The sequence below is a fragment of the Anarhichas minor genome, unplaced genomic scaffold (genome assembly GCF_050575085.1).
Source record: "Anarhichas minor isolate MPS153535 unplaced genomic scaffold, ASM5057508v1 ptg000021l, whole genome shotgun sequence".
Taxonomy (NCBI): Eukaryota; Metazoa; Chordata; class Actinopteri; order Perciformes; family Anarhichadidae; genus Anarhichas; species Anarhichas minor.
The window spans coordinates 8294082-8309295 of NW_027466467.1; the positions used below are offsets into that span (position 1 = coordinate 8294082).

General features: G+C 39.6%; 2 protein-coding genes and 1 long non-coding RNA gene across 3 annotated transcripts; 1 reads left to right on the plus strand and 2 right to left on the minus strand.

Moving 5' to 3' along the window:
* Positions 1-346: 346 nt before the first annotated feature.
* Positions 347-6131, minus strand: LOC142954836 (interferon-induced GTP-binding protein Mx-like). The gene is made up of 12 exons (XM_076096112.1): positions 5859-6131; positions 4256-4393; positions 3970-4124; positions 3719-3857; positions 3430-3628; positions 3256-3334; positions 3043-3165; positions 2809-2950; positions 2419-2577; positions 2237-2313; positions 1948-2163; positions 347-1535 (listed from the first exon to the last, which is right to left on the minus strand). The coding sequence occupies exons 1-12, from the start codon at positions 6043-6045 to the stop codon at positions 1158-1160; spliced, it is 1992 nt and encodes a 663-aa protein (XP_075952227.1). The 5' UTR covers positions 6046-6131; the 3' UTR covers positions 347-1157.
* Positions 6132-6436: 305 nt separating this feature from the next.
* On the minus strand, positions 6437-12567 carry LOC142954804 (interferon-induced GTP-binding protein Mx-like). The gene is made up of 12 exons (XM_076096061.1): positions 12290-12567; positions 10783-10920; positions 10495-10649; positions 10244-10382; positions 9955-10153; positions 9781-9859; positions 9568-9690; positions 9334-9475; positions 8944-9102; positions 8762-8838; positions 8473-8688; positions 6437-8060 (listed from the first exon to the last, which is right to left on the minus strand). Exons 1-12 carry the CDS (start codon positions 12474-12476, stop codon positions 7773-7775), a joined length of 1902 nt encoding a protein of 633 aa, XP_075952176.1. The 5' UTR covers positions 12477-12567; the 3' UTR covers positions 6437-7772.
* Positions 12568-13767: 1200 nt separating this feature from the next.
* On the plus strand, positions 13768-14866 carry LOC142954805 (uncharacterized). The gene is made up of 4 exons (XR_012955754.1): positions 13768-14015; positions 14136-14202; positions 14297-14364; positions 14560-14866. It is a non-coding gene; the product is annotated as an uncharacterized LOC142954805 (long non-coding RNA).
* Positions 14867-15214: the final 348 nt, after the last annotated feature.

Sequence of the window (15214 nt, forward strand, 5' to 3'; positions counted from 1 at the left end):
TAGAGACATGTAGCTACCAGGGAACATATTCATACAACATAGGGTGACTAGTGCTCACCACCTGTGTATGTTCAGATAATGTATCACATTCTCGGGCAATTATCTTTTGAATAAGGCACGAGGGAATTTATAAAGTATACTATTATACTAGTTTACTATTCATCAAAGTCCTGCTGGTAACACCTGTTCTGTGTCCTCGGAGGAACGATGAAGGAACTCAAAGCGATGTTGAATTCTTCCATTTAATGCTATAATAAAAACATATGAAACATATGAAAATCACAATGTTCATTTTAATTCATGCCTACTGTAATACACTAATAAATGAATTGATGACAATAGGAAATAGGATTTATTTCTTCTTCTTTATTATTCTTTTGCAAGAGAACAGTAAATAGGGAAGTACTGTGACATTATTTTGTGCATTTCTTCATCAAGACAATGGGGCTCTTCTGAAACACTGCTTGTTAAAATAGTATTTGCAACGTCTGTTTAAATGTACATGTTGAATATGCAATGATGCATATACATTAAGAAACTGTCAAAACTCGTGAATTACTGTCAAATAGTCCAAGTCTGATTCTCACTACCATCACCATGTTGGTGCAATGTTTCTGATTCATTCTTGTTATGATGACTTATGTGGTTTATGGGCTTAAACTATTTTTTGATGGTAACTTCTGGTTTTTAGAGGATTTTCTATTACAAAGACATTTTCTGATTGTATCAAATATATAACTTGTATATTAATTTTAAACTCAAACCCCAATGTAACAAATAATAAACCCACTCCACAACCATGAAGGTATGTGCCAAGCTGAAAAACTAAATCATGCTGTCAGGCCTAAACCGGCTCTAGAACTCTACCAGGTATGTGCAGGCCTTCATTAAGGCTTTACTGCCCTCTTGCTGCCAAAGAAAACAAGGAAAACTACAGAATAGAAAGGAAATAAGGTCATGTACTGAATCTGGTTAAACCTACTGAATGTTGATGTTGGATGCAAAAAACAGAAATATTGTGTGTGTTTTTTTCTCCTTTCTAATAGAAAGTAATTTCCAAATTTGTACTATATTTTAATCTTTGATCTGTTACTGTGTATACTTTATTTGAATGTTAATACAGATCTAAGGTAGTACGGTAATAAACCATTTGGCGGTCAGAAGTTATCAATCCTCTGTTTTTTTGTTTGTTTGCTTTTTACAGCGGTCGCACCCACAGGGGTGGTTGTGGAGGGTAGGGGGTGGGTTGTTGTGTCCTTTCTAATGTTGAGACCAAACCGAAGCCCTTGGTTGAAGTTGTATGTGTTCATACTAAAGTCAGTCAACAGAATGCGTGCCAATGACAACCGCTGAAGGCGATTCTGATGGTGGATTCTCTTGGTTCTTATGCCAGAGTCCTCTTGAAGGAGCGACTCTGTTTTCGCCTTGTCTTGAAACATCTGCAGCATCTCCCTCTGCAGCTGGACGGCAGACTCCTGCAACACCTGGTAGCGGATTACCAGCGGAATCTGGTCAGCCAGACGCTGGCCAGCGATCTGTGGTTGAGAAAGGAGAAAGTTGGGGTGTCACGCTGTATCTGTCAATGTCAGAAAATTATTGGTATTTGGTTTTTACCGTTAGTGTACATGGTTTGTACCTGAAGTTGTTAGAAATGATCTACTCTGCTGCATTTATATAACATTGTTTTATACTGACATTCATAGCCCCCATCAACACAGTATATTTCTATATTTAGCTGCCAACAAAATAATATTTTAACCATGTACCTAACTTAGTCTGGTAATAAATTACATTTAAATGGCACCTTCTAAACAAGAACGCAATGGGAGGAGGTGCAGATTAAAATAAGCGTTTTATTTCCGACCTTTTTACGGTAAATAAAATGTGTGATGTATTAAATGCTGTGAGGCACAGAAATAAAATGTACAGCATGTAGATTACACTTACTTTGTAATAGGACTTCAGGTGTTTAATCATCTCTCTCAGGGTGGCCCCACTGTCACTGCTCAGGGTGCAATACTGTTCATCTTCCCTCTTCCGCTTCCCTAACTTCTTGCTGTATGTGCTGTCCTGAGTGTAAACAATCATTTCCATTTTAAACTGAGTCCTCAGCATGGACTCTGCTGCAGTCACCTTCTCCTTTCTGATGGCTTCAATCTTCATCTGAAGGACATACACAATTATCAGTAAATATTCAACTATGTTCAGTTATATATATGGGAAATGAAAACTATACCTGTGCTGTTCTGATGAGGTTAGGAAATCCAACAAGGCTGCTCTGTGCCAACTTAACCAGCTCTTTTGTCACAATGTCTAAAAAAGAAAACACAAATGAAACAATACAAGATCTACTCATAACTTTACGGTGTTACATATTCAGCTGGCTTGCAATCATTGTAGCATCATAATATGACATGCCTGCTACTTCCTTGAGTTTCAGGAGAGCAGGCCCTTCCAGCTCTTTGATCTGCTCCTTGACCATGTCCTCAAAGGTCTTGTAGTTTATGAACCCCGGCAGTTCTCTTCCACGGTACTTTTGTTCATACTGAGTCACCTCTCTCTCAATATTCTGGTTGACTGCAATGGGGATGAATTTGTGAAAGAAAAAGTGGACACAAACAAGGTTAACACTCGGTTAGCAGTGATACAGCAGTCTGGAGCAGTGTTTTCATACTGAGAAGGAAAATGGCATAAAAATAAACAGTATTTTAATATCTTACTCAATAGTTTACATTTTAGGTTACAAGTTTGAAGTATGGAAACCACAGCAAAGACATTACGTAATGACCAGGTTGTTGATGCACTTACATGTTATTCCAGAGAACTCTATGGTATTTTTCCAAGCCGCAAACTGTTGTCTGAGTATGGCAAAGATATTTAGCTTGCCTCCAAATTTGATATCCTCCCCTGTGGTGAGGCGGATAGCATCCTGTGTAAACGCTGCCACTCTCTAAAATGAAACAGGTTCAGATAAAAGAAGAATGAGAATTAAATCAAAACGAGGAGGTGCAGTGTTTTGTAAGTGACAGCTAGTAAACTCACGTCAATGAGGAAACCCAGTCTCTCAGCTGCATCAGCTGGGGGTCCACTGCCACATTTGTCCAGCTTTGCCTGAGTCTCTGTTAGTTTCTTCTTTATCTGCTCTTCCAGTTGAGGCAGAGATCTCTGCAAATCACAGGTGTCAAACCTTTAACACATGAAATGGCAAAGTAATCTGTAGTGAACCGCTATGGTGAAGCACTGAGAAGTGTTTACCTGGATATGTTGCACCAGCTCAAGGGTGAGTTTTTCCGCCAGTTTAGGAACCGTGGCATGGCCTTCATTGTAGAGAGTCCTACAGCAAAGATAAAACATTACTGAGTAGAAAGTACCCAACCAGTCAAACTGCAAATCATTCATTGCATTATTACCCAAAAATAATGAACTCACTGGAAATGCAGATGCTCGTTGAAGAATGCTTTTTCTCTTTCTGTTGCTTCAGTAAGAGACACCCTCTCTGTGATCTCCTTCTGACCCCTGCACTTGACGATCATGTAGCCCTTCTTCAGGTGGATGACCTCATTACGGACTATTTCAACCACCGACTCTTCTGTGCCTTTGTCCACCAGGTCAGGCTTGGTCAAGATACCTGAGAGAGAGAAGGGCAAACAGACAGTGAACTATCTAAAAGTCAAGTAACTTGTCCAAGGAGTCCTTTTCTAGAATCAGCCACATTTACCCAAAGTCCTGTCTCCATCAGGATCCACCTCCTGTGCCATCTTCAAAGCCTCTGTGGTTGCTATGTCCACGTTGGATGGAACAACCACCAAGCTGATGGTCTCTTGTTTTGTTATAAACTTCTGGATCAGTCTCTTTATCTGAAAGTATTAATTCCAGTGGTTATAAAGTATAAATATTACCGTCATTACTTTTCTACCAAATAAATTGTCCCCATGAAAACTGTGTTTTGGGGACACTGAATTAGCATACCTGGTCTCCAATGTTCACTGGTTGGTCCTTTACAGCCACCCTGGTGATGCCGGGCAGGTCAATGAGCGTCAGGTCTGGAACATCAGGAGAGGCAATCTCTAGACTGATGAGGTCATCACTGATCCCCACCCCACCCCCGGCCAATTTTTCCTGAGCTGGAGAGAGAGGACACAATATTTGACTAGTACAGGATGGAAATGCTGATCACTGAAACCTAAAAAGATGAGTATAGCTTCACAAATATTTGTCTTTTGATAGTAGCATTAAAGAACTGTGTATACTGTACCTTCTCTAATCATTTTCTCCACATCTGCAGGGTCTTTTATCTCTTCTTCATAACCCTCGTAGCTTATCTTCCCGTACCACTCCTCTCCTTCTTTCCTTCTCTTCATCTTCAGTTCGAGAGGACATCTTGTCACAATGCCTGAAATAATGAAGAGTGAATGATGATGAGGGGAAAAATGAAATCCAGTGTTCTTGGTGAAATTATAACACTGATATATTGTCTTTATTAAAGTGGGAATATTACATTTTCAAAATATGTTCCAGACATAACACATATGCAAGAGAAGGCTAACATCAATGTCAACATTTTGTTGGTGAAATCCTTGACCCCAATGTAAACAGGGACATTTCTGTAGTCGTGTTTAAAACAAGTGCAACGCTATGAATGCCTTTGAAAAGTGACTGACTGAAAATGTAAGCCGTTAATCCCATTTGTATGATTTGTTTCATATATATTTTAAAGACATGCATATTACAGAGTAACTCTTTGTCAGCCATCGAGGAGGCACTCTGGTGCAGCTAGGAGGGGCTATGACAACAGGCTTTTCACCCCGCCACTAAATGTGGCAATTCCGAATGATGTGGTTGGGGGACATTTCCGAAAAGTTGGTTCTTGTCAAGCATACTGAGCTCTTACTGAACACTCCCTTCAGGAAACAAGGGAGAGAGAGAGGTGTCCCAGCTGGACACAAACTAGGGATATTGTGGTCTAAGGTCAGCCCTGGGCAAACCCTGCTCTCTTTCATTTATGAAGGAAATAACACAGATATCTTTGTAAAGATCAATTTGTTTTGTGTTATTCTTGCTGCCTTGCATTTGTTTGCTGTAATGTTACCAACGGAGACATGCTTACAGTAATGAAAAATTACATTATAAAAACAGAAATTCCCTTTCCAGCTTGTTGTGGTTCATGGCCAAAGTCAATGACTGCAGCTTTAAAAAGGATATTATACTGATGGTCTTACTGTTTACCTTTCTCAAGTTTCTTTTCTTTATATTATTTGACCAATTGCACTTTGTGTAACGTAAGGCAACACACAACCTAGATTTAAGGTTGAACATCCATCATTTTGCGTCATTACGTCACTCCCCAAACAAAGGGGCAAAACCAGACAACTGCTCAAGGTTAATGCTTTATTTAGCTGTAAAAGGGTTCGTTTAGATCCGTGATAACGGAGCAAGACAGACCTATATATTCAGTTCTGTTCATTTTGGAATCAAAATGTCAAATAATGCAAATAATATTGTAGCGACCCTTACTCAGGAAAGCTACGAGACGTTATTTTCTTGTGGTCCTATATTTGCGGACAGTACACAGGCTACTGTGGGCCGTAGCCTACGCCAACAAACAGTCAACACTGTTAACGTTCTGTAACATCTTTAACCATCTGCTCCCGGTCCTAGACTAACTCTTCCCGTTACCAGCACAAAACACAACATCCCACCAGGCATGAGGCCTTCACTGACCTCCGTAAATGCAAGAACATATCTTATATAACATCTTAGAACACTTTCTGTAAACACCATAACACCTAACATAACAGGTTAACATTATATGCCTTCAGTCCGTTACAATATTTTGTTTTTCCGTGAGTTTAACTTACCACTCCCTCTCGGCAGAGCCACCCCTGACAGCGCCTCCAACACGGAGCTCTTCCCCGAGCTTTGGTCTCCAATCACGGCGATAGCAGGCAGCGCCAAGTCCTTCTCTACACCCAGAGAGCGAAGAGAGTCGATGAGGTCAATGCAGGGACGCACCTTCTCCTCATACTGTTGGTTCAGAGTGTTCATGGTGATGACTGCTTGAATCCTGCAGAGAAACGGTGTTTAAAAAAGGAATAAAGTAGCAGAGCTGCTCGGATGCTGAAACTTGAGTGCGAGAGACGCCCACCGTGGATGTTAAGAGATGCAGCAGAGAAACGAAACTTAAGTTATCATCTTTTGAATAAGGCACGAGGGAATTTATAAAGTATACTATTATTCTAGTTTATTATTCATCAAAGTCCTGCTGGTAACACCTGTTCTGTGTCCTCGGAGGAATGATGAAGGAACTCAAAACGATGTTGAATTCTTCCATTTAATGCTATAATAAAAACATATGAAACATTATGAAAATCACAATGTTCATTTTAATTCATGCCTACTGTAATACACTTGTAAATTAATTGATGACAATAGGAAATAGGATTTATTTATTCTTTATTATTCTTTTGCAAGATAACAGTGAGGCAGCCTCTCATTCGTTTCATTCATATATTGAGTTATTTTGCTTTCTGTGGTAGAGCAGTTATGGCTTTCATGATAATGAGATTATGTGCTTAATGTTGGTTTGATCACTTACAGGCAGTTGGAGGCGCTTGACAAAGAACTCCAGCAATTGTCTCGCATCAAAGAGAACGTAGATGCAAAGGTACGGCCAATTACATCAGCTCTTCTATTCTAACCTCTAATGTCTTCAATCATTTATAATATTTGAATTTTTCTCTCCCTTTGGTCCCACACAGCTGGAGTTGAGGAAGAAGCAGTTCCATGTGCTACTCAGTACCATACAGGAACTACAGCAGACACTTGAGAGTGAGTAAACATGGGCATGGTGGGCGTCGTACTTGCAATTGTTTGTGTTTTTCAATGTCCCTGTGTCATCTTCTATATTCTCAATAGCTGTTGATCTCTCCGTTGTTAAAGAAAAACAAAATGTTGATCCGTTTCCTCTTCTGTCCAGTTTAGAAAAAGTAGAGATACCTACTAATAATATTTTTAATTTTTCCTAGATGATGATAAATCGGACAATGACGAGAACAGTCACGAGAGCCCAGCACAGAATGGTGAATGAATGTGTAGAGATCCTGACTGAGTGAACCACTTTGAAACATTTTTGTTTTTGTCTTTGAATCCTTTTTGTATGTATTTTTGAATAAAGTAGACTTGTCCACATGTCTTGTTCAAGTATTTAACAAAATGGTGGCCTTTCAGACTCATGTCTGTCCCTATGGTAAATGGACTTGTACTTGAATAGCGCTTTTCTAGTCTTCCGACCTCTCAAAGCGCTGTAACACTTCATGTCATTCAGCCATTCATACTCTGATGGCAGGGGCTACCACGCAAGGTGCCACCTGTCCATCAGGAATATATTTAATATTTATTTACATCACTGAGGCAGACAGTTAATTGCAGAGTGTGGAAGACCACATTTGCTTATTGATGACTTGGTTAGGATATCTGTTATACATTTCTAGAATTATTTAGGATTACTTTACAACTCGTGCTTTGCTGTCAAACTTGAGTTTGATTTGCTATTTTCTCTAAAGCCACAAGGCTTAGAAAGTAATTTCCAAATTAGTTTATTTTAGTCTTTGATCTGTTACTGTGTATACTTTATTTGAATGTTAATACAGATCTAAGGTAGTACGGTAATAAACCATTTGGCGGTCAGAAGTTATCAGTCCTCTGTTTTTTTGTCTGTTTGCTTTTTACAGTGGTCGCACCCACAGGGGTGGTTGTGGAGGGTAGGGGGTGGGTTATTGTGTCCCTTCCCATGTTGAGACCAAACCGAAGCCCTTGGTTGAAGTTGTATGTTTCATACTAAAGTCAGTCAACAGAATGCGTGCCGATGACAACCGCTTAAGGCGATTCTGATGGTGGATTCTCTTGGTTCTTATGCCAGAGTCCTCTTGAAGGAGCCACTCTGTTATCGCCTTGTTTTGAAACATCTGCAGCATCTCCCTCTGCAGCTGGACGGCAGACTCCTGCAACACCTGGTAGCGGATTACCAGCAGAATCTGGTCAGCCAGACGCTGGCCAGCAATCTGTGGTTGAGAAAGGAGAAAGTTGGGGTGTCACGCTGTATCTGTCAATATAAGAAAATGATTGGTATTTGGTTTTTACCGTTAGTGTACATGGTTTTTACTGGAAGTTGTTAGAAATGATCTACTCTGCTGCATTTATATAAAATTGTTTTATACTGACATTCATAGCCCCCATCAACTCAGTATATTTCTATATTTAGCTGCCAACAAAATAATATTTTAACCATGTACCTAACTTAGTCTGGTAATAAATTACATTTAAATGCCACCTTCTAAACAAGAACGCAATGGGAGGAGGTGCAGATTAAAATAAGCGTTTTCTTTCCGACCTTTTTACGGTAAATAAAATGTGTGATGTATTAAATGCTGTGAGGCACAGAAATAAAATGTACAGCATGTAGATTACACTTACTTTGTAATAGGACTTCAGGTGTTTAATCATCTCTCTCAGGGTGGCCCCACTGTCACTGCTCAGGGTGCAATACTGTTCATCTTCCCTCTTCCGCTTCCCTAACTTCTTGCTGTATGTGCTGTCCTGAGTGTAAACAATAATTTCCATTTCAAACTGAGTCCTCAGCATGGACTCTGCTGCAGTCTCCTTCTCCTTTCTGACGGCTTCAATCTTATTCTGAAGGACATACACAATTATCAGTAAATATTCAACAGTGTTCAGTTATATATATGGGAAATGAAAACTATACCTGTGCTGTGCTGATGAGGTTAGGAAATCCAACAAGGCTGCTCTGTGCCAACTTAACCAGCTCTTTCGTCACAATGTCTAAAAAAGAAAACACAAATGAAACAATGCAAGATCTACTCATAACTTTACGGTGTTACATATTCAGCTGTTTTGCAATCATTGTAGCATCATAATATGACATGCCTGCTACTTCCTTGAGTTTCAGGAGAGCAGGCCCTTCCAGCTCTTTGATCTGCTCCTTGACCATGTCCTCAAAGGTCTTGTAGTTTATGAACCCCGGCAGTTCTCTTCCACGGTACTTTTGTTCATACTGAGTCACCTCTCTCTCAATATTCTGGTTGACTGCAATGGGGATGAATTTGTGAAAGAAAAAGTGGACACAAACAAGGTTAACACTCGGTTAGCAGTGATACAGCAGTCTGGAGCAGTGTTTTCACACTGAGAAGGAAAATGGCATAAAAATAAACAATATTTTAATATCTTACTCAATAGTTTACATTTTAGGTTACAATTTTGAAGTATGGAAACCACAGCAAAGACATTACGTAATGACCAGGTTGATGATGTACTTACATATTATTCCAGAGACCTCTATGGTATTTTTCCAATCCGCAAACTGTTCTCTGAGTATGGCAAAGATATTTAGCTTGCCTCCACATTTGATTTCCTCCCCTGTGGTGAGGCGGATAGCATCCTGTGTAAACGCTGCCACTCTCTAAAATAAAACAGGTTCAGATAAAAGAAGAATGAGAATTAAATCAAAACGAGGAGGTGCAGTGTTTTGTAAGTGACAGCTAGTAAACTCACGTCAATGAGGAAACCCAGTCTCTCAGCTGCATCAGCTGGGGGTCCACTGCCACATTTGTCCAGCGTGGCCTGAGTCTCTGTTAGTTTCTTCTTTATCTGCTCTTCCAGTTGAGGCAGAGATCTCTGCAAATCACAGGTGTCAAACCTTTAACACATGAAATGGCAAAGTAATCTGTAGTGAACCGCTATGGTGAAGCACTGAGAAGTGTTTACCTGGATATGTTGCACCAGCTCAAGGGTGAGTTTTTCCGCCAGTTTAGGAACCGTGGCATGGCCTTCATCGTAGAGAGTCCTACAGCAAAGATAAAACATTACTGAGTAGAAAGTACCCAACCAGTCAAACTGCAAATCATTCATTGCATTATTACCCAAAAATAATGAACTCACTGGAAATACAGATGCTCGCTGAAGAATGCTTTTTCTCTTTCTGTTGCTTCAGTAAGAGACACCCTCTCTGTGATCTCCTTCTGACCCCTGCACTTGACGATCATGTAGCCCTTCTTCAGGTGGATGACCTCATTACGGACAATTTCAACCACCGACTCTTCTGTGCCTTTGTCCACCAGGTCAGGCATTGTCAAGATACCTGAGAGAGAGAAGGGCAAACAGACAGTGAACTATCTAAAAGTCAAGTAACTTGTCCAAGGAGTCCTTTTCTAGAATCAGCCACATTTACCCAAAGTCCTGTCTCCATCAGGATCCACCTCCTGTGCCATCTTCAAAGCCTCTGTGGTTGCTATGTCCACGTTGGATGGAACAACCACCAAGCTGATGGTCTCTTGTTTTGTTATAAACTTATGGATCAGTCTCTTTATCTGAAAGTATTAATTCCAGTGGTTATAAAGTATAAATCTTACTGTCATTACTTTTCTACCAAATAAATTGTCCCTATGAAAACTGTGTTTTGGGGACACTGAATTAGCATACCTGGTCTCCAATGTTCACTGGTTGTCCCTTTACAGCCACCCTGGTGATACTGGGCAGGTCAATGAGCGTCAGGTCTGGAACATCAGGAGAGGCAATCTCTAGACTGATGAGGTCATCACTGATCCCCACCCCTTTCCCGGCCAATTTTTGCTGAGCTGGAAAGAGAGGACACAATATTTGACGAGTACAGGATGGAAGTGTTGGTCACTGAAACCTAAAATAATCAGTAGCTCCACAAATACTTGGCTTTTGATAGTAGCATTAATTAAAGAACTGTGTATACTGTACCTTCTCTAATCATTTTCTCCACATCTGCAGGGTCTTCTATCTCTTCTTCATAACCCTCGTAGCTTATCTTCCCGTACCACTCCTCTCCTTCTTTCCTTCTCTTCATCTTCAGTTCGAGAGGACATCTTGTCACAATGCCTGAAATAATGAAGAGTGAATGACAATGAGGGGAAAAATGAAATCCAGTGTTCTTGGTGAAATTATAACACTGATATTGTCTTTATTAAAGTGGGAATATTACATCTTCAAATATATGTTCCAGACATAACACATATGCAAGAGAAGGCTGACAGTTTGAAAAGTGACTGACTGAAAATGTAAGCCGCTAATCCCATTTGCATGATTTGTTTCATATATATTTTAAAGACATGCATATTACAGAGTAACTCTTTGTCAGCCATCGAGGAGGCCCTCTGGTGCAGCTAGGAGGGGCTATGACAACAGGCTTTTCACCCCGCCACTAAATGTGGCAATTCCGAATGATGTGGTTGGGGGACATTTCCGAAAAGTTGGTTCTTGTCAAGCATACTGAGCTCTTACTGAACACTCCCTTCAGGAAACAAGGGAGAGAGAGAGGCGTCCCAGCTGGACTCAAACCAGGGATGTTGTGGTCTAAGGTCCGCCCTGGGCAAACCCTGCTCTCTTTCATTTCTGAAGTAAATAACACAGATATCTTTATAAAGATCAATTTGTTTTGTGGTATTCTTGCTGCCTTGCATTTGTTTGCTGTAGTATTGCCAACGGAGACATGCTTACAGGAATGAAAAAATACATTATAAAAACAGAAATTCCCTTTCCAGCTTGTTGTGGTTCATGGCCAAAGTCAATGACTGCAGCTTTAAAAAGGATATTATACTGATGGTCTTACTGTTTACCTTTCTCAAGTTTATTTTCTTTATTTTATTCGACCAATTGCACTTTGTGTAACGTAAGGCAACACACAACTTAGATTTAAGGTTGAACATCCATCATTTTGCGTCATTACGTCACTCCCCAAACAAAGGGGCAAAACCAGACAACTGCTCAAGGTTAATGCTTTATTTAGCTGTAAAAGGGTTCGTTTAGATCAGTGATAACGGAGCAAGACAGACCTATATATTCAGTTCTGTTCATTTTGGAATCAAAATGTCAAATAATGAAAATAATATTGTAGCGACCCTTACTCAGGAAAGCTACGAGACGTTATTTTCTTGTGGTCCTATATTTGCGGACAGTACACAGGCTACTGTGGGCCGTAGCCTACGCCAACAAACAGTCAACACTGTTAACGTTCTGTAACATCTTTAACCATCTGCTCCCGGTCCTAGACTAACTCTTCCCGTTACCAGCACAAAACACAACATCCCACCAGGCATGAGGCCTTCACTGACCTCCGTAAATGCAAGAACATATCTTATATAACATCTTAGAACACTTTCTGTAAACACCATAACACCTAACATAACAGGTTAACATTATATGCCTTCAGTCCGTTACAATATTTTGTTTTTCCGTGAGTTTAACTTACCACTCCCTCTCGGCAGAGCCACCCCTGACAGCGCCTCCAACACGGAGCTCTTCCCCGAGCTTTGGTCTCCAATCACGGCGATAGCAGGCAGCGCCAAGTCCTTCTCTACACCCAGAGAGCGAAGAGAGTCGATGAGGTCAATGCAGGGACGCACCTTCTCCTCATACTGTTGGTTCAGAGTGTTCATGGTGATGACTGCTTGAATCCTGCAGAGAAACGGTGTTTAAAAAAGGAATAAAGTAGCAGAGCTGCTCGGATGCTGAAACTTGAGTGCGAGAGACGCCCACCGTGGATGTTAAGAGATGCAGCAGAGAAACGAAACTTAAGTTATCATCTTTTGAATAAGGCACGAGGGAATTTATAAAGTATACTATTATTCTAGTTTATTATTCATCAAAGTCCTGCTGGTAACACCTGTTCTGTGTCCTCGGAGGAATGATGAAGGAACTCAAAACGATGTTGAATTCTTCCATTTAATGCTATAATAAAAACATATGAAACATTATGAAAATCACAATGTTCATTTTAATTCATGCCTACTGTAATACACTTGTAAATTAATTGATGACAATAGGAAATAGGATTTATTTATTCTTTATTATTCTTTTGCAAGAGAACAGTAAATAGGGAAGTACTGTTCCATTATTTTGTGCATTTCTTCATCAAGACAATGGGGCTCTTCTGAAACACTGCTTGTTAAAATAGTATTTGCAACGTCTGTTTAAATGTACATGTTGAATATGCAATGATGCATATACATTAAGAAACTGTCAAAACTCGTGAATTACTGTCAAATAGTCCAAGTCTGCTTCTCACTACCATCACCATGTTGGTGCAATGTTTCTGATTCATTCTTGTTATGATGACTTATGTGGTTTATGGGCTTAAACTATTTTTTGATGGTAACTTCTGGTTTTAAGAGGATTTTCTGTTACAAAGACATTTTCACATATTCTGATTGTATCAAATATATAACTTGTACATATTAATTTTAAACTCAAACCCCAATGTAACAAATAATAAACCCACTCCACAACCATGAAGGTATGTGCCAAGCTGAAAAACTAAATCATGCTGTCAGGCCTAAACCGCCTCTTGAACTCTACCAGGTATGTGCAGGCCTTCATTAAGGCTTTACTGCCCTCTTGCTGCCAAAGAAAACAAGGAAAACTACAGAATAGAAAAGGAAATAAGGTCATGTACTGAATCTGGTTAAACCTACTGAATGTTGATGTTGGATGCAAAAAAACAGAAATATTGTGTTGTGTATGTTTTTTTCTCCTTTCTATTAGAAAGTCATTTCAAAATGTTTACTTTATTTTAGTCTTTGATCTGTTATAATGTATACTTTACAGATCTAAGGTAGTATGTTAATAAACCATTTGGCTGTACTACTTGTGTTGCTGTATATAGACTGAGAAAGACCAAATTCAATATTGGAGGTGTGGTCCCACCATGTTGAAGTGAAACCAATACATTCAACAGTTTAACATAGTGCTGAAACGGCTGTGAGATCAATCGATTAGTCAATCAATCAGCAAATAATAAATTGTGGCAATACATGCTGTCAAAATAATGTATAATATATGAATATTTACGGTTAATTGAGCTAGTTTGTATTTCTGCTTGTCTCACATTCACATTTCTTTCATTTTCTTGTTGTTCCAGAGTACGATGCTTTAGCTAAGGTTATCCAGCAACACCCAGACCGACATGAAACACTGAAGTGAGGCAGCCTCTCATTAGTTTCATTCATATATTGAGTTATTTTGCTTTCTGTGGTAGAGCAGTTATGGCTTTCATGATAATGAGATGATGTGCTTAATGTTGGTTTGATCACTTACAGGCAGTTTGAGGCGCTTGACAAAGAACTCCAGCAATTGTCTCGCATCAAAGAGAACGTAGATGCAAAGGTACGGCCAATTACATCAGCTCTTCTATTCTAACCTCTAATGTCTTCAATCATTTATAATATTTGAATTTTTCTCTCCCTTTGGTCCCACACAGCTGGAGTTGAGGAAGAAGCAGTTCCATGTGCTACTCAGTACCATACAGGAACTACAGCAGACACTTGAGTGAGTAAACATGGGCATGGTGGGCGTCGTACTTGCAATTGTTTGTTTTTCAATGTCCCTGTGTCATCTTCTATATTCTCAATAGCTGTTGATCTCTCCGTTGTTAAAGAAAAACAAAATGTTGATCCGTTTCCTTTTCTGTGCAGTTTAGAAAAAGTAGAGATACCTACTTATAATATTTTTAATTTTTCCTAGATGATGATAAATCGGACAATTACGAGAACAGTCACGAGAGCCCAGCACAGAATGGTGAATGAATGTGTAGAGATCCTGACTGAGTGAACCACTTTGAATCCTTTTTGTTTTTGTCTTTGAATCCTTTTTGTATGTATTTTTGAATAAAGTAGACTTGTCCACATCTGTCTTGTTCAAGTATTTAACAAAATGGTGGCCTTTCAGACATATGTCTGTCCCTATGGTAAATGGACTTGTACTTGAATAGCGCTTTTCTAGTCTTCCGACCTCTCAAAGCGCTGTAACACTTCATGTCATTCACCCATTCATACTCTGATGGCAGGGGCTACCACGCAAGGTGCCACCTGTCCATCAGGAATATATTTAATATTTATTTACATCACTGAGGCAGACAGTTAATTGCAGAGTGTGGAAGACCACATTTGCTTATTGATGACTTGGTTAGGATATCTGTTATACATTTCTAGAATTATTTAGGATTACTTTACAACTCGTGCTTTACTGTCAAACTTGAATTTGATTTGCTATTTTCTCTAAAGCCACAAGGGGGACATAATTACAACATTTTTTAAGTGTAGTCGTGAGCAAGTTTGATCAACAGAGTTTACCATATTATCAAGAACCAAAAGTCAGTACCAGGCAAATTAAAAAAGTG